We start from the raw sequence: 26025 nt of genomic DNA, 5'->3' as shown, positions 1-26025 counted from the left end.
AGCTGAGTGCACATGATTATAGTGCAAACTGAGACATTCCCTTTGGCAGTGGGAGTAGAAAGAATGCAGTATTTGGATACAAAAGATGGGCTTTGAACCTGGGCTCCACCACTTACTAGCTGTGACTGTGGGCCTGCCATTTAATCTCTGAGCCTTCATTTTCTTAACTACAAAATAGAGTTTGAATCTGAGAAATGTAAAGGTTTTCAGAAGTCATCTTTTCCAGCCTATAACTGAGCTTTCTCTTCAGCGTTCCCAAGTAATTATTTGTTTTTCTTTTAAAGAATTCTAGTAACAAAAACATAGTTTTATCCCATTCCATTTTTTTGACAGCTATAACTAAATTTTTACTTGCATTAAGTTAAAATCTGTTTTTCTGGTAAACTCAACCAATGGATCTTTTTAAACCATAAGAAGGTTTCCCATGAAAGTCTGAATCTTCCACACAAATATGGATGAAGGGAATATGACTGAAAATCAGTTCCTCCAAGAAAAATCAAAGGATTTACCAAATAACAGATTCAGTGTGAATTGGTGACATGTCAGCCAATAAATTATCTTCAGCTATATTAATAGAAATTTAATGTTTAAAACAAAGGAAATAGTGGTCCTGTTTGGCTATTTCCTCATTGTATCACATCTAAAATATTGTCTTTAGTTTTGAATTTATTTTAGAATTAACATTTGCAAATTAGAACTATGAAATAAAAGGATGGGTTAGCTTGAGAGGCTGACAATTTAGAGAAGGTGTAATAGTTGTCTTCAAGCTATAAAGAATGCTTTTTATGCAGAACAGGAATTAGATTTAGCATTCAAGAGTAGACCTAGGAGCAATGGGTGGAACTTTAAAGAAACAGATTTCAGCTTAATTTAGGTGAAATTTTCCTTAAATTTAGAGATTATCAGAAGTAAAATGGGTTCCTTCAGCAAGTGGTACCCTTAGAAGGCTTCAGGCTAAAGCTATCTGAAGACTTTGCATGGTTGTTTTGGGCTTTCCTTTTCAGACCGATGTGAGTTAGATGAAATGATTTATAAGATTCTTTCTCCTCTGCCATTCATATTCTTAGGGGAGCTCACAGTAAAGCTGAGGAAAGACCCATAGCTCAAGATGATTCCTACAATATGTAGAGTGTCTCATGTTCTAGGAAAGGTCCAGCAACAAGTGAGATCAGCACTTGTTTGGTCAGCAAAGACTTCCCACAGTTTGTAGAGCTTGTACTGGTTCTTAAAGGACAGGTAAGATTTGATAGATGTAGAACAAAATAGTTCACATGTATTTAGTGGTATGCAATTTACCAAACATTATCTTTACAACTCTGAAAGAAAGATAGGGCAGGTATTATTATCCTCATTTTTTACAGATGAGCAAACTGAGGCTCAGAGAGTTGGGATGACTTGCTCAAGTTCACACAGCTAGTAAGTGGTGGGGCTGGGAATCAAACCCCAGGCTTCTGATTCCAAGGCCAGCACTCTTGTGTTAGCATGCTTCCTGCCTCTCATTCCAGGTGGGAGGGGCAGCATGAATGAAAGAATGAGCATGGGCTGTACTGGGACAGTGAGGGTCTGGCCTGGATGGGGCCTATTAGAAGAATCCCCCTCCAGGATCTTTTTCCCCATCCCCTTTTCCCCACTATCAGATGAGCTCTTTAAGGGACAGCTAGTTGCACTGGGGGAAATGATAGATGGATAGGCGCATGGAAGGCTTCCTGAGTCCTCCAGATTGATGGAACTCTCTAAATATAGTTCTTTCTGTTTGTTTCCTACTCTGACAGTCCCCTGCGGAGGGAACATCACCTTATACAATGGCACTGTCTACTCCCCTGGTTTCCCTAACCCATATCCCAACTCTCAGGATTGCACTTGGCTCTTCACTGTGCCTCCTGGCCATGGTATACACTTCAACTTCAGCTTGCTGCAGATGGAACCGGACAATGACTTCATCACTATCTGGTAAGGGGTTTTAAATGTGGGGAGGAATGTTCCTATTACCAGTCTTATATCTACCTGGGATGTTATCTATGCAAAGCATTCCCTTCAAACTCAGCTTTCCCCAATCCATATACAGGATAGCCTAGGGTCTATAAGATCATTTTACTAATGATTTGAGAATATTTTCTTGGTCTGATTAATTAGCTAGCCCCCTCTTACCCATCTACCCATACCAACACAGACTCTTCAGTGTATGTATCCCCAAGTCAAATTAATTATTGCTAGATGAGCTGTCTCTATTAGCAAAGAAAATACTGTTGCTATAAGTTATTTCAAAGATGCTGGTTGAATGGGTTTGGAAGACTATGGAATTGTCTCCTGGAAAGGCTGGGAGGACCTAATAGAGTAGCTGTCCTATCTTTCCCTCAAAAAACAAATGAAAACCCCCCAAAAAATCCTAATTGATTCAGGAATCCAGGTAGTCCCTGCTGTCCTTCCTAGAGCTCATGCACTGAAAATAGCAGTGAATGGGACCCTGAGACATTCATTTGAGGGTTCATTGAGTTTTCTGTAGCAGGATTTGCTTTTACTTTATCTGATTTCCTAATCAACGAAGTGAGCTCTTAAGAGTATAGAAGAATAGCAAAAACTAGACCTGGAAGGAATCCTAGAAATCATCAGGTGTAGTCCCTCTTTAGATAAGCAAGGAAATTGAAACAGTCAAATTAAGTGCCTTGCCATAGGCCACTCAAATACTAAGCAACAAAACTGGGATTTCATTCTAATCCTGGCTTTATCCAGTATTCTTTTCATTCCATGAAGAAACTGAGTTTTCCCTCTCAGCAGGGAGACTTAAAGGGTGATGAGAGGGTAGTATCTTTTTACCTTTCAGGATGTCAGGGAAATGGGAAGACATTAATGACATTCTCCTAATCCTTATGAATAACAAAAATAATACTATAAAATAAAGTATCAAGATGTAGTCTGTGTGGGATAAGGCCAATCAGAAAAAGCTTCTTAGAGAAACTGTTTTGATCGTGATGCCAAAGGAAGTGACAGAGAGATATTAATGAAGAAGACAGAGAATGCTCACATGAATGTAGATTAGACTGGAATTCTCCTAACCAGACATAGGAAATTAATTTTGTGCCACAAAGAAATTCATGAAACTGGATTTTCTAAACCCACCATGAGTCACTTTGGGGAATGATGTTGTTTAGTGAGAAAAGAATTTAACCTATCACCAGATCTCTCTTGGGAGGCATCCATGGGGCCAGCCATTATAAACTTGACATCACACTGACAGCCTTCTTTCTGGCTGACAGGGATGGGCCCCAGCAGACAGCTCCCCAGTTGGGAGTCTTCACCCGCAGCTCGGCCAAGAAAATAACCCAGAGCTCATCCAACCAGGTCCTGCTCAAATTCCACAGCGATGCAGCAGTGGGTGGGATCTTCGTCATTGCCTTCTCTGGTCAGTATCATCCCTGGGTATGGACAGGGTCCACAATGGTCAAGACCCATTGGTCATTGGATTTGGGCAGGGGATAAAAAGTTCATAAGAGGATATGTCAGGTTGTTTCATATACATAATTCAAGCCCTGATAGGTCCTTAAGGGATGAGTATACCACCTCATATCTGTATCATAATATGTGATAACTTATTCCTCCGGGTCAGTCACTGTCTGAAATATTGGCTGTCCAGGGTCCCATCCTAATCTTCATGGCTGTTCACAAACCCACTACTTTCTTTGGTGTTTGAGCCTACCTAAAGAAACCATGAGTATTTTTATGTATCTCATAGGGATGATTTAGGGGTTTATTAGTCATTAGGGACCAGCCGGCAATAGACAGTGTGGGAAAATCCTGGGCAGGAATTTTTTTTTTTTTCTTTTTGGTTTGTTTGGTATTTTTTTAGAATCAGGCTTTGTCTCCCTCTTGTGGTTGCTTGAATTAGAACTGATGCTTCCTGACTTCAAGTACAATATCTAAGTGACTTATTCACAGAAAAACATACTCTTAATAAACACACATTCACATGCATTTAACACACACACACAGCCAACAGTTTTTAAAATTATATGTCTCTTAATTATGTTACTCTTAAAAAAATAGTAAAAAAAATTTTTAAAGTCTTGTTGGGTGGCTCTACCGGTTTGGCCTAGTTTATTCTAGGTAGCTCAGTAGGTAGAGCATTGGTCTAAGAAGTCAGTATCCTGACTTCAAATTCAGCCTGAGACATTTTGATGTTGTTTTGATTCTGGGCAAGTAACTTAACTTTTGTCTGCTTCAGTTGATTCTGGGCAAGTAACTTAACCTCTGTCTGCTTCAGTTTTCTCAAATATAAAACGAAAGTACTTACTTCACTTCCTTGTTATGAGGATCAAATGGGAAAATCTTTGTAAAGTGCTTAGCAAAGTCCCTGGCACATAATAGTCACTTAATAAATGGTAAGTGCCTTCCCTTCCCCACCTTCTCTATGTATGTATGTGTGTATGTGGGTGTGCATGTATAGTGGGTGCATCTGCATATGGATGTGGGTTTATTAACACTGTATGTTTCTGTGAATAAGAGGTTGTTAGATACTGCACTTGAAATCAGGAGGCATCTGTTCTAATCCCAGCTCTACCACTGGTTTGCTGTGTCACTTTGGATAAGATGCTCATTTCCCAAGTTGCCAGATAGGGAAATTAATCTCTCACCAATCATTCTCATAGAAAATGAGTTGAAAAAATGGCTTTAGTATATGCTAAAAGGAAGCCTCAATATAACAAACAAACAAAACAAACGCTCATATGGGTTCTGCTTGGGATCTCCAATGAGGGGAATCCTACCAAAACAGTCCATTCTACTTTTGGAGAGTCCTATTAATAAGAAGTCTCTTTTTCTTTTCTTTTAAAAAAATTTCACATACCAGCTCCAGCTAGATGCTCATTTTCTGAGTTATCAGATAAGGAAATTAATCTCTCCCCAACCACTCACACAGAATTTAAGTTGGAAAAAAGTGATCAATCTATATACTAAAATGAAGCCTCAGCATAACAAAGAAACAAAATAAATGCTCATATAGTTTCTGCTCTGAGACCTCCAATAAGGGGAATCCTATCAAGACAGTCCATTCTACTTTTGGAGACTCCTAATCAATTTTCTTTTCTTTTTTAAAAATCTGATACACCCCTGCTTTCCTCTCCCTCAAAACACACACACACACACACACACACACACACACACACACACACACACACAGCCTAAATATACCTCTTGACAACACATTGCTCCTGGCTTTGCCCTCTGTTCTATATGACCTCTGTTCCATGTGACAAATAATTGAAGACAGCCACAACCCCCCTTTCCTCTTTATAGATTAATGGAACATCCCCACTTCTTCCAATCAACTCTTATATAACATAGATTCAGAGTACTTCCCCATCTTGGTGGTCTTCCTCTCCAGCTTATCAATATCATTTCTAAACTGTTTCTACCAGAAATGAACAACACAACCTACAGAGGTATCCAATTGTAATAGGTAATAGAGCAAATAACACTTCCCTATTCCTGCAAACTGTGTTCCCATTAAGAGTGTCCAAATTACCTTCACTTTTTTATTTTTGCTTCACACTGTTAATTTATATTTAGTTATGGTCCTATGAGAAATGGATGGAAAAAAAAGGGTCAGGAAAGAACATTGGAAACTACAAAGTACCACAAAGTTGTAATGGATTATTATTAGTGTGTGCATGAATATAATCCATTTTTAATACCCAGGTGGATATGCAATTTTATTAATGGGGATATTACACTCAGTATTGTATGCCTGATCATCCCATACTATTTTTGTTGATCTCCTACCTTAAATTTTCCTCAAAGTGTCCATCTGTTGTTTTGAAGGGCTTCTTAGGATATCAGTAGAGCACTCAAACTATTTATTAGTTATTTCTCTCATTTGATATATGAGCCGTCTATTTTCCCTATAATTTATTATATCCTTTAGTCCAGTTCTTAATAGTTTTTATTTCTTATCTTAAAACCCTTTGATACATGTTGTCTCTTTATTCTTTTGAGTTTATGAAGACTAATACTGTCCCATGGATCTCATTCATACAACACAAGTAGAATATTGGTATTAAAAATTGGCTTATTTTGGGAGGATGGCAATCATTTTATTGTACTAATTCTTTTTCATTGTAATAGTAACAATAGCAACTGTTTGATTTTGAAATGAACCATGATAAAAAAAAAAACATAGCAGTTGCACAACAAACATTGTCCACCATGCAGAGATCATAGCTGGAAGATTCAGTCAGTATTAAAAGATACCTACCTATGTTACCCAAATTGTTAGGATAATAGCAGCGTCAGAAAATGGATCAGAAGGCACCAGGCAGCCTGGATTGGATCTAACTACACCTACACATTTACTGACAATGAGATGTTCATGAAGATAAAAGTAAAAATATTCTCTACAAGGCTGCCCACAATTTGTTCCCACTATCTTTGCATGGGAATGTTGGTATATAGAAGAAGGTAGAGAGTAGAAGTTTATAGTCCTCCAGCATGCACAGTAGAAAGATGTGTGTGCATAATTCTTTGATTGTTCATATGATCTCTGGAGAATTCCAAAGGTCAGGGGTAGCAAATGTATTGGAAGGAAATTGGTTGGATCATACAGCAAGGATTATTAACAGTGACATGATAGCATGTGTAAATTTTCATTTCCATTATCCTAGTGGAGTCTCAGAACAACCTAGATATAAATATTATTTCCATTATAGAAAAAAAGGAAATGGAGACCCAAATGTAAATGATTTGCCCAGCAGAACCAGGACCATAACTCAAATCATTTTAAGTCTTCATCAATGCTCTTTACACCACATTGACTGCATGATTCAATGCACAGGGATAGGACTTGAGAGGTAGATTTCTGTATATTTAAGGCTTTTTGTATTTCTGACATTCCTTTTTTCCCTGGAGCAAGACTTTTCCATGCTATCTTAAAATATCAGACTTTTAAGAGACCTTATGAGATAACTACTTCAAAGATTCTTGTTCTCTGGTCCTTAAACTTGTTTTTAAAATATTTTGATAAGTATGTTTTAGCACAATTGATTTTATTTACCACTATACATTTTAGGCCCTCAAAAATATTACTTTGGAAAGGTATCCATTATTTTCACCAAGTTGCCAGAGGTATTCATGATACAAAAAAAATTTAAGAAACTCCTATTTTATAGGTAAGAAAATTTGGAGCTGGATAAATAAACTACCTTGCCCATATTTTACATAGCTTGTTAGTAGAAGTGTTTGGAGGCCATGTTTCCTGACTTCCACTTGCTTGCCCCATCTACCACACCAGAATTGAGATAAATGGCTTTACATAAACCTCTCAGCCCTTTCTTCCAGATTGTTATTATTCTTTGTTTCCCCAGCTTCCGTTTCACTCCTTTCACCCTTTCCTCTCCAAAGCCTAAAAACATCCCCTCGCCCAGGTCTGCCTCTTTAAAAGACCTTTACTTTACACTCTCTATTCCATCAAGTGATTATCCCCTCTTTCTCATCCCTTTTATTGCCAAACTTTAATAATTGGTTGTCTGACTTAACACCTTCCTTTCATATCCTTCATTCCCTTGAAACCTGGCTTCAGACCCTTACCACTCAACTAAAAATGTTTTTTTTTAATTTATAAATCCAATGGCCTTTTAAAAAAATCATTCCTCATACTCCTTGACTTCTTAATAGCAGTTAGCCTGAGTTCTCTGGGAGGTGAGGGTTTCCTTAGATACTTCTCAGTTTAAGGTCTTATCAATCACATGTGTTAGAAGTACAAGAGAGGGGAAGGAAGCATATTAAATGCCAATTTGGTGTGGTCACAGCTCCTACATTTGTTTTACTCTACTTTTGCTCTATTCTTCCCTACCCTTCCTGTGCTCTCTTTGCTTCCTGCATTCTATGGCATCCTTGCCCTTCCCTTATCTACTTATATTCTCACACTACCATGTGTTAGCAAGGACTTACTTGTGTTTCCATCAGTTTAAAGAACTAGGGCCAAGAAGCCTGGCTATGAACCCTACTCCTGGCCTTGGCAGGCAGGTCTTCCTGCTGACATCTCCCTCATTAGTGTTTGTGGGTAAAAAAAATCTGAGAGTAAGACAAAAGCCAAATTGGATGCCAAGAAGAGAGATATGGGTGTTTATCAATTTCAAGTAAATCATTATTACAGAAATGAGAAGGAGTGATGAGCAATAAAATAATGAGATTATTTCTATAGACAGACTGGTGAGAAAATTGGAAAAAAAACAGTTGATAGCTGTAAAACATATAGTGAACCTGGGACTTTGAGTTTCTACTAGGATGTGTGTGTGACATTTTTAAATGTGCATGCTTGGATATGGTATAGTACACATGTTTATGCATGTGTATACACTTATATGGCCTTGAAAATCTTAGCCTATCCATATACCTTTCTCTTCACTTCTCAGTCCAAGGAATTTTCACTTGGGAGCAGGTCTACAGTGTAGGCAATACAGGATTGAGGACATATGCTGTTATCTCTGTACAAAGTCCATGTGAGTGGAAAGAGCACTGAATAGATTTGTTTTGGCTACCTATGATGGTATAACCCATTAAAAAAAACAAGGTAGGGTGAGCTGCTAATAATTCTTTATCTTAGGTAGAGGAAGAACTAACTCCCTCCTAGCAATTTATGCCCCTTTCTCTTTTCAGTTTTCACCTGGACCATCATTGACTTGAACATCTCCAAACGTTGCAGATCCCAAAATTGTTCCACTTCTCCCCATAAGGCTATCTAGTCTCAACTAAATATATGATTTGAACCCTTGGCCAATTAACACTGTTAAAATCCAAATTGGGTTTCAAAAACTATGTATTTTAAATCTTTTTTTTTTCTTTTTGAATTTGTTCTCCTTCCTTCCTTCATCTCACTGCTCTCATTTAAGTAATCAGAAATGGCACTGATTCAAGTAACTTTGGCTTTTAATATAGTGTCACAAACATATTAAGAAATTGAAAACTCTAAACATTGCCACATATTCTGCAGCTATAAATGGGAGAGGAAAAGAAGAAACAGATTTTTAAAAGAAACCTTTGCCTTTATCCTACTTTCCATTTGGGTATAAGTAAAGGCAAAGTGGAGAGAAGGACAGGTACGTGGCTTTAGGCTCACATTCCTACTTTTGTTATAATGGGGAGGCAGAGGTAGGAAATCTCTCAATCACTCACCAGCAGACTTCCATTCCAAAATCTCCACTGGAAACTGTCTGACTCTGGTCTGGCTTGGTTTTCATTGTAGTATCACTGGCTCTTAGGGCTTTTCTTGGACATCCTGGTCATGCCCATACTATGGGCAGCTCAGCCCATAGTAGAAAAATTGAGCATAAGTAATCTAATAGGGATGGTGTTCTGACTTCTGTCTTAATAATCCTTTATTGTGTTCCAGGTCTAAGTCTCTGGTTCTCTTCTTGCCCCAGAGGCAGAATTTCATCACTTTTCTTAAAGTTAGTATGAATTTGGGAACAAGTCCAGACCAAGTGTGTACATTTGTCTAGTTTCCACCTCTGAATATATTCCTCTTTTGTAGGAAGGGTGCTATATTTTAGTTATTTTTTTAAATGTCTTTTCTTCCAGCACATTTCTCTGTCCTTCCCAAGACACTGAATCCAAGTTTTCCTCTTACCCAATAGAGAGATAGAAATATTGAATGAACAAGATGAAACTCCTAAAATTAGTATGAATTTGGGAACAAGTCCAGACCAAGCATGTACATTTGTCTAGTTTCCACCTCTGAATATATTCCTCTTTTGTAGGAAGGGTGCTATATTTTAGTTATTTTTTTAAATGTCTTTTCTTCCAGCACATTTCTCTGTCCTTCCCAAGACATTGAATCCAAGTTTTCCTCTTACCCTATAGAGAGATAGAAATATTGAATGAACAAGATGAAACTCCTGAGTTATTCAAATATATACATCTTGAAAACATAGACCTAAAGTTTATGAAAAAAGAGAGCCCTTCCCTTTAATTTTGTTTTCTCAGGTTCTTCTCCATCATCAGTTCTATTATTTTGAGTCATCTCTTCCAATTGCCCATGAATTTAATCTCCTTATTACTCTCTTTTCAGTCTATCTTAGTTTCTGCCCATTTGATTCAATAAGTCTTTTCTGACCCACTATGTATCTACTCCAGGGACAGGGTTTCTGGGACATGAGACAATATACTATTTTGAGTTGTTGGGCATTTTGTTTCAGAAGTCAGTAGACACAATGAGAAACAAATATGGTTCCTTGCACCTAATAGGTACTTAATAAATGTTGAGTTGAAGTAAATTTAATGATAAGTAAAAGAAATGTAAATGCCTTTTTTTGGCATAGTGTATAATAGGACTAATATATCATTGAGCCAGAGTATTTGAGGACGGTCTCAGCAAGGAGGTAGTATTTAAGATAAAGTTTGAAGACTTTTAAAAAGACATATGCTCTTGTCTTTCAGGGAATAACTTCCTAATTCTTATTTTTTCAATTTAATATATCCTTATTCATAATTGCCTTGTCACTCATAGTCCTACCATTCTGTAGTGTTTTAATGAAACTTCAGAAAGCATTTGTGTTTCACAGAAAACATCAGCTTTGGAAGCTATATTAAAATTTGTATATTCATAATTGAGAGGTAAGCTGAGCCCTGGAAGAATTACTTAAGGAGAAGATAACTAACATAGTAAAGTAAATATGACTTGGTGGCAAGACATTCCTCAGTGATTTGTTGATGGTGATGGAGCACAAAACAGATAGCTTCTGGTCCAGTAACAAAGACAAATTATTAAGTAGACATATTAGACATTCACCTAAAGATAGATGTATGTATGTCTGATGAGCCCCAAAGTTAATAGAAGAAAATCTGGAGAATTATACTTAGATGACGTGGGGTAGGATCATTGAATACAGAATTTTAATTCTTTTCTCCATATCTATGACTTTGACCCACTCACTACAAGTGTCATTGAGAACCTATGGCAAAGTTAGCTTTGGAATCGTTCACCACATTTGTGAGAACCAGGACAAAAAAGAATGTGACAAGGAAATGGCAAAAGTAATGTCCCATTTCCTTATTCCCTGTGAGAAACTTCATATAATTTTCTAGTTATAAAAGAGGAAGACCTCATTTCATTGGCCTTGTTAGTTATGTATTAAACATTAGGTATAGATATCACAGCTTAGCCATATTAAGTCGTTTAAGAACAACAGAAATAAGGACTGCAATCTTCATTATTGGTTTCATCCCACAAAAACTATTGATTTAGTTGTGTTTTTATTAAATTTATTAAAATTTTTTTTTAATTAATTATTTATTTATAGAGAAACATACATTCAAATTGTATTTCATTCAGAGCATGAAGGGAGAAAACAAAAATTGGGGGTCAAATTGGATTGGATTCTTAAAGCAACTCTGGAAAATGATCAAAGTGACTGTGAAAATAATTAATTCAGTGCAGAATATGTTTTGAATTCATTCCTTCAAAACAAGGAAGATTGCATTTCCTCCTTAGGTTCTACAGGTATTTTTGAAGGTTTAAGAATGTCTTTTCACTAAATCTGTTGGGTCAGGCTCCCATTCCTTTATATTCCATCACTTGTAGCCACTAGTGACTAATGCCTCAATTCCATTTAGCCAATTAACATCAATAAGCTTTACTCTATATATTACAGGAACATATTTTTGTTTATATCACCTTAATTTCTGAGAAGAATGAGTTCATACTTTGCAATTTCTAAGCACTTCAGGTTTGAGAAATGCTTTCTGTGTATAGCAACCCTGTGAAACAAATGCTTATATTTTCCCTATTTTACAAACTGAGGCTAAGAGATGCTAAGTGGCTTGGTCATATATCTAAGAAATACTAAAGAAGGATTTAAACCATGATTATTCTGACTCTGGATCCAGCATTCTGTACTTCCTAGATTTTGCTTTATGGCATTAGTCTCACCAAGTTTTCTTCCAAAAAGGCATAACCACTGGGTAAATCCATGTCTCAGATATTGCAATGCTGGGTCACAAAGACATCTCCTCTAAATTCTTTTTTTTTTTTTTTTTTTTTTTTTTTTTTTTTTTTGTTAACTTTTTTTTTTAATTTTTTATTTAATAATTACATTATATTGACACTCGTTTCTGTTCCGATTTTTTCCCCCTCCCTCCCTCCACCCCCTCCCCTAGATGGCAAGCAGTCCTTTATATGTTGGATATGTTGCAGTATATCCTAGATACAATATATGTTTGCAGAACCGAACAGTTCTCTTGTTGCATAGGGAGAATTGGATTCAGAAGGTATAAATAATCCGGGAAGAAAAACAAAAATGCAGATAGTTTACATTCGTTTCCCAGTGTTCTTTCTTTGGGTGTAGCTGCTTTTGTCCGTCATTTATCAATTGAAACTCAGGTCTCTTTGTCAAAGAAATCCACTTCCATCAAAATATGTCCTCATACAATATCGTTGTCGAAGTGTATAATGATCTCCTGGTTCTGCTCATTTCACTTAGCATCAGTTCATGTAAGTGTCGCCAGTCCTCTCTGTATTCATCCTGCTGGTCATTTCTTACAGAACAATAGTATTCCATAACATTCATATACCACAATTTACCCAGCCATTCTCCAATTGATGGGCATCCATTCATTTTCCAGTTTCTAGCCACTACAAACAGGGCTGCTACAAACATTTTGGCACATACAGGTCCCTTTCCCTTCTTTAGTATTTCTTTGGGATATAAGCCCAATAGAAACACTGCTGGATCAAAGGGTATGCACAATTTGATAATTTTTTGGGCATAATTCCAGATTGCTCTCCAGAATGGTTGGATTCGTTCACAACTCCACCAACAATGCATTAGTGTCCCAGTTTTCCCGCATCCCCTCCAACATTCATCATTATTTTTTCCTGTCATCTTAGCCAATCTGACAGGTGTGTAGTGGTATCTCAGAGTTGTCTTAATTTGCATTTCTCTGATCAATAATGATTTGGAACACTCTTTCATATGAGTGGTAATAGTTTCAATCTCATCCTCTGAAAATTGTCTGTTCATATCCTTTGACCATTTATCAATTGGAGAATGGCTTGATTTCTTATAAATTTGAGTCAGTTCTCTATATATTTTGGAAATGAGGCCTTTATCAGAACCTTTAACTGTGAAAATGTTTTCCCAGTTTGTTGCTTCCCTTCTAATCTTGTTTGCATTAGTTTTATTTGTACAAAAGCTTTTTAATTTGATGTAATCGAAATTTTCTATTCTGTGATCAGTAATGGTCTCTAGTTCATCTTTGGTCACAAATTTCTTTCTCCTCCACAAGTCTGAGAGATAAACTATTCTATGTTCCTCTAATTTATTTATAATCTCGTTCTTTATGCCTAGGTCATAGACCCATTTTGATCTTATCTTGGTATATGGTGTTAAGTGTGGGTCCATGCCTAATTTCTGCCATACTAATTTCCAATTATCCCAGCAGTTTTTATCAAATAATGAATTCTTTTCCCAGAAGTTAGGGGCTTTGGGTTTGTCAAACACTAGATTGCTATAATTGACTATTCTGTCTTGTGAGCCTAGCCTTTTCCACTGATCCACTAATCTATTTCTTAGCCAATACCAAATGGTTTTGGTGACTGCTGCTTTATAATATAATTTTAGATCAGGTACAGCTAGGCCACCTTCATTTGATTTTTTTTTCATTAATTCCCTTGAGATTCTCGACTTTTTATTGTTCCATATGAATTTTGTTGTTATTTTTTCTAGATCAATAAAATATTTTCTTGGAAGTCTGATTGGTATAGCACTAAATAAATAGATTAGTTTAGGGAGTATTGTCATCTTTATTATGTTCGCTCGGCCGATCCAAGAGCACTTAATATTTTTCCAATTATTTAAGTCTGACTTTATTTGTGTGGAGACTTTTTTATAATTTTGCTCATATAATTCCTGACTTTCCTTTGGTAGATAGATTCCCAAATATTTTATGGTATCAACAGTTATTCTGAATGGAATTTCTCTTTGTATCTCTTGCTGTTGGGTTTTGTTGGTGGTGTATAAAAATGCTGAGGATTTATGGGGATTTATTTTGTAGCCAGCTACTTTGCTAAAATTATGAATTATTTCCAATAGCTTTTTGGTAGAATCTCTGGGGTTCTCTAGGTATACCATCATATCATCTGCAAAGAGTGATAGTTTGGTTTCCTCATTGCCTACTCTAATTCCTTTTATATCTTTCTCGACTCTTATTGCCGAGGCTAGTGTTTCTAATACGATATTAAATAATAATGGTGATAGTGGGCAGCCTTGCTTCACTCCAGATCTTACTGGGAAAGGTTCCAGTTTTTCCCCATTGCATATGATGCTTACTGATGGTTTTAAATATATGCTCCTGACTATTTTAAGGAAAAGTCCATTTATTCCTATGCTCTCAAGTGTTTTTATTAGGAATGGATGTTGGATTTTATCAAATGCTTTTTCTGCATCTATTGAGATGATCATGTGGTTTTTGTTTGTTTGGTTATTGATATAGTCAATTATGCTAATAGTTTTCCTAATATTGAACCAGCCCTGCATTCCTGGTATAAATCCTACTTGGTCATAGTGTATTATCCTGGTGACAATTTTCTGTAATCTTTTTGCTAATATTTTATTTAAGATTTTAGCATCAATATTCATTAGGGAGATAGGTCTATAATTTTCTTTCTCTGTTTTCAGCCTACCTGGTTTAGGTATCAGTACCATATCTGTGTCATAAAAGGAGTTTGGTAGGACTCCTTCAATCCCTATTTTTTCAAATAGTTTATATAACATTGGAGTTAATTGTTCTTTAAATGTTTGGTAGAATTCACATGTAAATCCATCTGGTCCTGGGGATTTTTTCTTAGGGAGTTGATTGATAGTTTGTTCTATTTCTTTTTCTGAGATGGGACTGTTTAGGATATTTACTTCTTCCTCTGTTAGTTTGGGCAAGCTATATTTTTGGAGGTATTTTTCGATTTCATTTAAGTTGTCGAATTTATTGGCATAAAGTTGGGCAAAGTAACTCCTAATTATTGCTCTAATTTCCTCTTCGTTAGTGGTGGGTTCTCCCTTTTCATTTTTAAGACTAACAATTTGATTTTCCTCTTTCCTTTTTTTTAATCAGATTTACTAAGGGTTTGTCTATTTTGTTGGTTTTTTCATAGAACCAACTCTTAGTTTTATTAATCAATTCAATAGTTTTTTTACTTTCAATTTTATTGATCTCACCTTTTACTTTTAGAATTTCGAGTTTAGTGTTTGACTGGGGGTTTTTAATTTGTTCCTTTTCTAGCATTTTTAATTGCAAACCCAATTCATTGACCTTCTCTTTCTCTATTTTATACAAATAGGCCTCTAGAGATATGAAATTTCCCCTTATTACCGCTTTGGCTGCATCCCATACATTTTGGTATGATGTCTCATTATTATCGTTTTCTTGGGTGAAGTTATTAATTATGTCTATGATTTGCTGTTTCACCCAATCATTCTTTAGTATGAGATTATTTAGTTTCCAATTATTTTTTGGTCTACTTCCCCCTGCTTTTTTGTTGAATGTAATTTTCATTGCATCGTGGTCTGAAAAGGATGCATTTACTATTTCTGCCTTACTACATTTGAGTTTGAGGTTTTTATGTCCTAATATATGGTCAATTTTTGTATAGGTTCCATGAACTGCTGAAAAGAAAGTGTATTCCTTTCTGTCTCCATTACATTTTCTCCAGAGATCTATCATATCTAACTTTTCTAGTATTCTGTTTACCTCTTTGACTTCTTTCTTATTTATTTTGTGGTTTGATTTATCTAATTCTGAGAGTGCAAGGTTAAGATCTCCCACTATTATAGTTTTACTGTCTATTTCTTCTTGCAGCTCTCTTAGTTTCTCTTTTAAGAATTTAGATGCTACCCCACTTGGTGCATATATGTTTAATATAGATAGTGCTTCATTATCCATGCTACCCTTTAGCAAGATATAGTGTCCTTCCTTATCTCTTTTAATTAGGTCAATTTTTGCTTTAGCTTGATCTGAGATCAGGATGGCTACCCCTGCTTTTTTGACTTCACCTGAAGCATAGTAGATTTTGCTCCAACCTTTTACCTTTAACCTGCATGTATCTCCCCGCTTCAGGTGTGTTTCCTGTAAACAACATATTGTAGGATTCTGGCTTTTAATCCATTCTGCTAACCGCTTCCTCTTTATGGGGGAGTTTACCCCATTCACGTTTATGGTTAGAATGACCAATTCTGTATTACTTGCCATCTTGTTAACCCCGGTTTATGCTTTCCTCCCTTCTTTCCCCTTTCCCCCCCTTCCAAGTATTAAGCTTGTGAGCACCCCTTGCTTCTCACAGCCCTCCCTTTTTAGTGTCCCTCCCCCCGCCTTAGAGTTCCTCCCCCTATCTTACCCCTTTCCCTCCCAGTTCCCGTATTCCCTTCCGCTTAGCTTATTCCTTCCCTTTCCACTTTTCCCTTCTCACTTTTCAATGAGATGGGAGAAGTTTCACCATAGATTGAATATGTCTTAAGATTTTTCACTTAAAGCCAATTCTGAAGGCAGTAAGATACCCACTATATTCATCCCCCTCCATTCTTTCTCTCAGATATAATAGGTTTCCTATGCCTCTTCATGAGATGTACTACCCCCACTTTACCCTTTTTCTGGTACAATGTCCTTTCCACATCAATTTCTAGAACAAGGTATACATGTATTCTTTATACATCTATATAGTCAAAATATAGTTCCCAAGATTAATCTTTACCTTTTTAGATTTCTCTTGAGTTCTATATTTGTAGATCAAACTTTTTGTTAAGTTCTGGTTTTTTCATCAGAAATAGATGAAATTCGCTTACTTCGTTGAATGTCCATCTTCTTCCCTGGAAAAAGATGCTCATTCTCGCTGGGTAAGTTATTTTTGGTTGCATACCAAGTTCCTTAGCCTTTCGGAATATCATATTCCAGGCCCTTCGATCTTTTAATGTGGATGCTGCCAGATCCTGGGTGATCCTTATTGTGGCTCCTTGATACTTGAATTGGGTTTTTCTAGCCGCTTGCAATATTTTTTCTTTCATCTGACGGTTCTGGCATTTGGCCACTATATTCCTTGGTGTTTTGATTTTAGGATCCCTTTCAGTGGGTGATCGATGAATCCTTTCAATGTTTATTTTTTCCTCTGTTCCTATGACTTCTGGGCAGTTCTCTTTGATAATTTCCTGGAAGACAGTGTCCAGGCTCTTTTTTTCATCATGCTTTTCTGGGAGTCCAATGATTCTCAGATTGTCTCTCCTGGATCTGTTTTCCAGGTCTGTTGTCTTCCCCAGAAGGTATTTCACATTTTTCTCCATTGTTTGATTTTTTTGGATTTGCTTGACTGATTCTTCTTGTCTCCTCGAGTCATTCAATTCCACTTGTTCAATTCTGATTTTCAGTGAAGTATTCTCTTCACTCACTTTTTTAAAATCTTTCTCTAATTGTCCCATTGAGTTCTTTTGTTCTGTGGAATTTTTTTCCATTTCGCCAATTTTGTTTTTTAGAGAGCTGTTTTCTGTTTCCAGTTCACTAATCCTATTTTTCAAGGATTTTACTTCTTTATCCACTCTCTCTTTAACTTTCTCCAGGCTCTTTTGCCAAGCCTCCCTCTCCTTTTCCCAAGCCTCACTCTGCTTTTCCCATTTTTCTTCTAGCTCCCTTGTGAGAGCCTTTTTAATCACTTCTATGAGGTTCATCTGTGCTGAGGAACAGATGCTCTCCTCCTTTGGGGAATCACCTGGGGACTGCCTGTTTTTAGTCTCCTCAGGATTAAGAGTCTGCTCTCTATCTGTGTAGAAGCTGTCAAGGGTTAAAGTCCTCTTCAGCTTCTTGCTCATTCTGTCTATTAATCAGGGACAAACTACCAAAGAAAAACAGAAAAAACTGGAGTCTTTCTTTGGGGGGGGGGCTGGGTGTGTTACCGAGCTTCCTCTACAGACTGCGGGGGCAGCAGTGAGGCACTAGCAGGACTGTGCTGCGCCTGCGCTCTGAGATCCCAAAGCGTGCTGAGTCACTGAGGGGGGGAAAGGGGGAGGCGGCCAGGTCCTGAGAGACTCCAGCTGTTTGGGGTTGTATTCTTCAGCCCCGGTGTTTTTAGCTTCTCTGCTGGGCTGTTGACTTGCTGCAGGTTCCAAACCTGTGGAGAATCTCTCCCCGCAGAGACGGCTGCGATCACTCCCCACCCCCTCTCCAGTCTGCTCCCGTGCTCTCACTGCCGCTGCCCTCAGCCTGCGCCCGATCTAAAACTGCCCCAGCCCTCCAGTAAAGACAGACCTTTCTTGGCGGATCTCAAGGATGGCTTCTCTTGGTAACTATTTGTGGGTTTTTTTTCAGTCAAGCATTGATTCAGAGGCTTGTAATGAAGTGGATAGTGAGAGAAAGCGCGGAGCTTATGCAACTGTGAGCCTCCTCTCCGCCATCTTAACCGGAAGTCCCCATCTCCTCTAAATTCAAACAATATTCCTTACTTAAAATCTACCAGAGAAGTTCTCAAGAAATTACTTAACTGAAACCATGTTTATACACCCTTAGTTCTAGATTCTCAACTAATTAAAAGATAACTTCATCACCAAAGTACCATCCCCTCAGTGACTCGTGCCAGGAATAATGTTCATCAGGCCTCCACATGTTGGACTGAAACTAGCCAAATATCATGAATATTCTCTCTGACCCATCAGGAAAAACAGATCCTCATACATTCAAAGGCAACAAGCCTAAACCAGTTTGTTTCATGAACCCTTTGGCAACTTGGTGAAGCCTGTGAACTCCTTCTTAGAATCATGTTTCAAATGCAAAAATTAGCAATACTAGCTTACAAAGAAAACCCATTATATTGCAATATATTTTAATATTAATATAACATAATTAATAATTAATATTATTAATAAAAGTAAGAACATTTTAAGTTCACAAACTGTAACCTGGGAACCCTTATTCTCTGAATTAGACCTCTTCACTAGTCAGTCTTCTCTTTGCATATAGATAGATATATATTGAATCCAAACCTCAAAGAGATAGAGGGACTTTCCCAGGTTCACACAGGGTAAAGACCCAGGTTTGATAGTTTCAAATTTAGTATTCTTTCCATTGTATCATCAAATAATTAAATTTGAAGAAGGTCCTCCTTCCACACTGTTGATGGATTTTGAAGCTTGGAGCTATGTCTTCAGAAGTAGAAATAGTAGTCATGTGCCAGTTTTTATTTCCTGGTTTTAGTCCATATATAAAACAATTGGCTAGGGTGAGGCTCCTCAGCTGTAGCCATGGAAAAGAATAGAATTAGCTGGTCTATGTACTTATTGAACCCATGATCTTAAGTGCAGAATCATCATGTTCTAGCAGCCATATATATCCATCAGTATGATAAGGACCGCCATGTCTTGTTGATTCAGAGTTTAGCTCCTACAATCGGGAAAATTCTATTGAAAAAAAAAGGACTACCTTAGCCAATCTACTGAAGATTCAGAACCTGGAAGAGATAATTTCCACAAGAAATTCCATGTATATGATGTTTTAGTTATAATGTTTACCATATGTTTCTCCCAATCTCACACTCAGTTCAAATTATTTTTATGTTATGATACAGACAACTTATTGTTTAAAATTTAATTCTAAGGAAATAGTAAATTATTAGGCTGAAGGTGTCCTTTTTAAAATATCTCAAATTCTGATGAAAGTAATTTCATATACTAACATGCTGTTTTTCCCCCTTTTTCAGCTTATCAGCTCTCCAAGTGTCCTCCTCCAACCATCCTCCCCAATGCTGAAGTCATCACTGAAAATGAAGAATTTAACATAGGTAGCATCTCCTGAACTGTGTTTTAGCCAGAACCAGAGAAGCTTTGCTCAGTCATATTAGCCTTGGGAGCATCTAGAAACAAAGACATACAGGGGAGGGGCTTTCTGGAAGAAATGCACTCAACTGCAAACTCCTACAGAGGAGAATTATTTTCTCTGAACAAAGCTTGGCCAGCCTGCTTATTTAGGAGATTTTAAAACTCTTTATGGGTATTCAAGAGGCATGTCTTTTGCATGGTCACATTGGGTATTCCTGCTGAGAATTCTTATGATTTGGGCATTTTTAGTTAACAAGTTAATTTATTCAGTAAACATTAATAAAGTGCCTTCTATGTATAATGCACTTTGCAATAAGCATTAGATCAGTTCCTATCAAGATTAAATAATAAGCAGTCACAACCTTTAAAATACAGAATGAACTCAAGGAGAGAAGATCTATCTATGGATAATGTGATATAAATCAAAATACATTGTTTGCATAAAAGGAATTCAAAGTCTAGTTGATGAGAGATCACTTCAGCTGGGGAGGTAAAGGAAGGCAATCAAATAATGAACATTTTTAGTATAATTATTATGCCTGGCACTGTTATGTTTTGGAAAAAAAGACTACAAAACAAAAAAAAATTCATTTGGTCACTAAATATTATTAAGCATTTACTATGTGCCAGATATTGTGCTAATTGCAGGAAATACAAAGAAAGGCAAAATTGAGGAGAAATTCAGAATCTAATGGAAAATATAACATGCAAATTACTGTGTAAATGAGCTATATACAGACTGAAATGAAAACAACAGAGGGAAGGTACTAGAACTTTTGGAATATGGGAGAGACTCCTTATAGAAGGTGTTATTTTAGTTGAGACTTGAAGGAAAATAGAGAAGCTAAGACACAGAAATACAGAAAGAATATATTCCAGACATGAGACACAGCCAGAGAATAATCTATAAATGAAATGCTATTCGAGGAACACCAAAAAGACTATTATGTCTGGTTGAAAGAATGCTGGTATAATGGCATAATATGTAAGAACACTGGAAAGATACATGTGTGATGTAGGAGGAGGGGGAACAAATTATGAAGAGCTTTAATAAAGAAATAAAAGAGTTTGTATTTTATTCTAGAAGTTATAAGGAGACATTGGATTTTATTGAATAGAGAGGTGACATGGTCAGATCTATGCTCTAGGAAAATCACTTTCATAGTTTAGTGGAGGATAGATTGGAGTTGAGTCTTGTGACAGGAAGACCAACCAGCAGCTGTTATAGTAATCCAGGTTTGAAGTGAAAAGAGTGTGCACCAGAGTGATGGCAGTGTCAGAATGAAAAAAGGAACTTCAAGGAATGTTACAAAGATAGAAATGGCAACAGATTTAGATGTGTTAGGTGAAAACGAGGAGTCAAGGTTGATGCTCAGGTTGTAAGCCTGGGGGATGGGGAAGATGGTGGTATTCTGAACAAAATTAGGGAAATTAAAAAGAGGGGAGGATTTTCAGGAGAAAATAATGAGATCAAATGTTGAATTTAAGATATCTATAAGCATCCAATCTGAGATATTCAATAGGCAATTGGAGATTAGAGACTGGAATTCAATAGAAAGTTTAGGACATGATTGGTACATTTGAGAATCATCACATTGTAGAGATGATAATTGAATCCGTGATATCACCAAGTGAAATAGTATTCAGGGAGAATAAAAAAAAAGTCCCCAAACAGAACCCTGTAGGAAACCTACAGATTAGTGGACAGGACATGAACAAAGATCCAGCAAAGGATAATGAAAAGGAACAATCAAATACTTAGAAGACCCAGGAAAGACTAAAAATCTAAAGAGAAGAGAGTAACTGAGAGAAGCAGGTAACTGATGATGTCAAAAGCTACAGAAGTCAAAAAAGGATGAGTATTGGGGAAAAAAACCTATTAGGATTGTAAATTAGGAAATAATTTGTAACTCTGGAGAGAGTAATTTCAGTTGAATAATGAAGTCAAAAGCCAGCCTATAGAGAGCCAAGAAAAGTGTGAGAGGAAAAGATGAAGGAGAATATATTATGGATGGCTTTCTCAAGAAGATTAGTCATAAAAGTGAAGATAGATATAGGACAATAGAATATGAATATGACAATATGAATAGATCAAGGGAGGGTTTTTTTTTTTTTTAGTATTGTGGAGACTTAAGAATGTTTATAGGTGTAGAGAAGCAATCAGGAAGAGATTGAAGATAAGAAAGAATGTGTGGATCTGCTGGAGAAAAAATCACTTGTATATAAGAGTGAATTTGCCTTGGCAAGGAGAAGGGATTCTTCAGCATATGATGGAAAGAGTGAAGGAAAAGAGTGGAAGAAGGTATCTGGATAATATAAGATGAGGAGTGGAGAAAAAATGATGAATGCCCTTAATTTTTTTGAATAAATTATGAGGGTCTCAACTGAAAGAGAGTTGAAGCAAGAAGAGTCATGGAAAATTTGAGTGAGGATAAAAAGGTTTGAAAGATGGGGAGTGGGATAATAATAATAGCTAAATGTTTTATAGCACTTTCTATATGCCTAGCATTATACTAATAACTTTACAAATATTATCTCATTTAATTCTCGCAACAATCCTGGAAGGTAGGTGTTATTGTGATCTCTATTTTACAGATGAGAAAACTGAGGATAAGTGACTTGTTGATGTTGAAGTCTCCTAGTATGAGTACAGGAGTTGAGAAGGAAAAATTGAGCTACTTACTGAACATATTGAGGGAAAGGGGGTGTTCTTGGAGTTTGTTAGAATAACAGATTCTGAAATTTTGAATATATAGTAGATGTGACTTGAATGAACTTCAAAGGAAGAGAAGTTACTAAGTGAAAATAGCAGAGGAAGAACCACTCTCCATCTTCGAGCACTCATTAGGGAGAATGAGAGAAATGTTTTCTATAAAATATTTTTTTTCTTAAAGCAAATAGAGGTTAAGTGACTACCCAGGGCTAGAAAAGGAAGTCAGGGAGATTGTGTCATCAGGAGAGAGCCAGGTCACAGTGAGAGCCAGAAGATGGAAGAAATGGGAAAAGAAAAGATTTAAGATGAAAGCAAGTTTGTTGCCTATGGAACAGTATGGAACAGGCATTCCAGAGAACACAGTAGAAGGTGGGTAGCTTTAGAGTGGAACATGGGCATGGGGGGCATGGATTGAGGGAAATGGGAATAAGCAATGGGAGTTTTTAGTCTAGTCAGAGGAGACAACAATGAGCATATATACGTGTTTCAAAAACAATAATAGTAGCTAAGGGAATTAGGAAAAATGTCATGTAGCAGGTGGTCCTAGAACTAAGCCACCAAGAAAGCTGGAGATTAAGAGAGGCATGGGAGAAATCCAGAGAAAGGGAAACAAGATTTTATATTTAGGAATAGCATAAAGACCAATTTAACTAAACTGTAGTTTGTATGAAAAGTAATAATGTGTAATAAAACTGGAAGGATAGATGGGGCCAGGTTACCAAGCAGATATATTTATACATTTATACAAAAGAGAATTTGAAGGCATCGAAGTTTTTTGAGTAAGGAAATGACTTTATTAGACTTGCATTTTAGGAAAATCACTTCTGTTAAGGGTTGATTGGAGTGAGGAAAGATGAGATAGAACAACCAATTAGGAAGTCATTTTAATATTTCAGGCATGACAGAGTGAAGCAAAGTTTCATTGTGAAAAGTTATACTGGACTAATTTCATTTTCTTTCTACCTATATATTTTAGGGGTGGACAAACTTCAATAGAGGCCAAATCCAACCCATCATCTGTTTTTGAATGGGCCTAAAAACGGTTTTTACATTTTTAATAAAACAAAGCTTTATTTAAATAAAAGAAAACTTGAATATCAACGTAAAAACTATCCTTAGCTCACAGAATGTACAAAATAAGATTTATTATATATTTGCCAATCCCTGCTATGTATGCAATTGTTAAATCTCTTGTGCTATCCTTTAGAACATGATATGAAGGTAAATTTGGGGCTGGCTGAATAGTTGAACAAAGAGTAGCTATTGATGGATTAATGTTAGTTTGGAGGAAAATCTCTAGTGGAGTCTTACACAGATCTGACTTTTGCCTTATGCTGTTCAACTCTTTTATCAATGACTTGCATGAAGGAATACATAAAGTATTTTAAAATTTTAGATTGATCAAGAAGCATTTCTTAAGTGTTCATAGGAGGTAAAGATTCAAAGATGAACAAAAAAGGCCTTTCTATTAAGTTACTTATCGCCTTGCTAATAATAACTTGTATATATACAGACGTATAAAAATAGATAAAAGTGATTTTTTTGGAGGGGAGAGATTGTATAGGCATTAGAAGCTAAGAGAATCAGAAAAGACTTTATGTCAAAAGAGGTACTTCAACTAAGCCTTGAAGGAAACTAGGAATTCTAAAACAGGGCGAGAGGATCACTTCCCATCACACTTGCTTCCCACACAAGGGAACAGCCAGTGCCATGGCATAGAGACCCAAATGGAATGTCATGAATATGGAACAGTAAAGCCAGTTTTATTGAACTATAGTGTTAATACAAGGGAATAATGTGTAATGGATTTGGAAAAGTAGGTTAGAGCCAGATAGGGGAAAGCTTTAAATGCCAAGCAATGGAATTGATATTTGATCCAGGTGACACAAATTTAGAAGAGATAACTAATACATTGTATGACACCATCTGTATAGTAAATACCCTGACAGGAAAGAATGATGAGCCAAAACTAATGAGATGAAATTTGATAGGGATAAATGTCAAGTCCTATTCTTGAAAACAGAATATCAACTGTATAAGTTTGGGAAGAGGTAGCAAGATGATATTTACTCTGAAAAACATCTCAGAGTTTCATTGAATTATAAGGTCAATGTGCGTCAGCAGAGCGACATGCAGTCATAAAGTTCATGCCATCTCTGATGGTATTAATAGGAAATAGGGTTTAAAATAAGGGAGGGGGGTCTTCCTCTGCTTCACTCTTGTCAGACCCTGTCTGGGATATTATGTTCAATTGTAGATGTCACATTTTAGAAAAGACATTAATAAGTTGGAGTGTGTTTAGAGAATGACCAGGAAATGGAAGGGATTAGAGAATAGATTATATGAAATCAATTGAAGAAATGGGATGTGTAGCCTGGAGAAAAGATTTGGGGAGGGAGAGAAGATAATATATATCTCCAAGTAGTTGAAGTACTAGTATATAAAAGAGGAATAATGCATGTTCTGTTGGCCCCAGAAGGCAAATCCAGAGGGTATGGATCAAAGGTATACAGAAGCAGATTTTAATTTGTTAAAAGGAAAAAAACTCCTGAGAATTCCAACTGTCCCAAAGTGAAATGGACTGCCTTAGAATGTTTATGGATTCCCCTTCTTTTGGGGGTCTTACTTGGCAGGAGTATAGTAATAGGTGGGACTTTCTATTCAGGTATGAGTTGGTCTAGCTAGTTGAGTTCAGGTTGCTTGCAGCTGTAAGATTCTATGCTATATTAACCTGTAATGAGGAAATTCACTGGCTTTGTCTCTAGAGAAGGCTTGTTCTCTCTTTCTCAGGGGACATTGTGAGATACAGGTGCCTTCCTGGTTTTTCCCTCGTGGGAAGTGAAATCCTGACATGCAAACTTGGGACTCATCTTCAGTTTGAAGGACCACCTCCAACTTGTGAAGGTAGCTACCAAGAATTATTCTGTTCTCCAAATTCCTAAATGGAAAATCCCCATGACATTAATTCATAATATTGGCAGGAGGAGGTGCTGAGATTGTCTTGAGGGTTTAATCTGAATAGGAAGTTTTTGTTTGGTATTTCTCAGTGAAGACTTTAGAACCCAAATCTCTGTCTATTCAGTATAGAGTTTTAAGACATTAGCCATGCAGTACTTGTTTATGAGAGTCAGATTCATTTCACAAAGTAACCCTGACTGCTAGTACCAATGAACTAAAAGTCTATAGAGACAACTGATTACCCTGCCTTTTCTTTAGCTTTCATGGGATCAATAGGGGGATGGAAAATCGTAATTGATGAATTGCTTAGCTTAAATTCCCATTCAATGTAAGTGAGTGGACAGGTATGATTATGACCTTCTTCTAAATGTAAAGGAGCCTCAGCCTTCCTCTCCCGAGAATCAGACTATGCTACTTGTTGACTATTAGTTCCAGATTTCTAAATGCTGACTAATTTTGGCATAATTGTAAATGAAATTCTCTTCTCCTGAGGACTGAGTAGGATAGGAAGAACTTGATTGTTAC

General features: G+C 36.7%; 1 protein-coding gene across 1 annotated transcript in view; it reads left to right on the top strand.

The window, feature by feature from the left end:
- CSMD2 (CUB and Sushi multiple domains 2) overlaps window positions 1-26025 on the top strand; it is a 1001023-nt gene that overhangs the window by 885147 nt on the left and 89851 nt on the right. Inside the window, exons 43-46 of the mRNA XM_051987630.1 lie at window positions 1773-1950; window positions 3255-3400; window positions 19712-19792; window positions 25333-25446. Coding sequence (XP_051843590.1) covers window positions 1773-1950; window positions 3255-3400; window positions 19712-19792; window positions 25333-25446 — 519 coding nt within the window. The remainder of the gene's footprint in view (window positions 1-1772; window positions 1951-3254; window positions 3401-19711; window positions 19793-25332; window positions 25447-26025) is intronic.

The sequence above is a fragment of the Antechinus flavipes genome, chromosome 3 (genome assembly GCF_016432865.1).
Source record: "Antechinus flavipes isolate AdamAnt ecotype Samford, QLD, Australia chromosome 3, AdamAnt_v2, whole genome shotgun sequence".
Lineage (NCBI taxonomy): Eukaryota > Metazoa > Chordata > Mammalia > Dasyuromorphia > Dasyuridae > Antechinus > Antechinus flavipes.
Note: the sequence above shows the minus strand (reverse complement) of the source record. Positions and strands in the feature narration are given on the sequence as shown.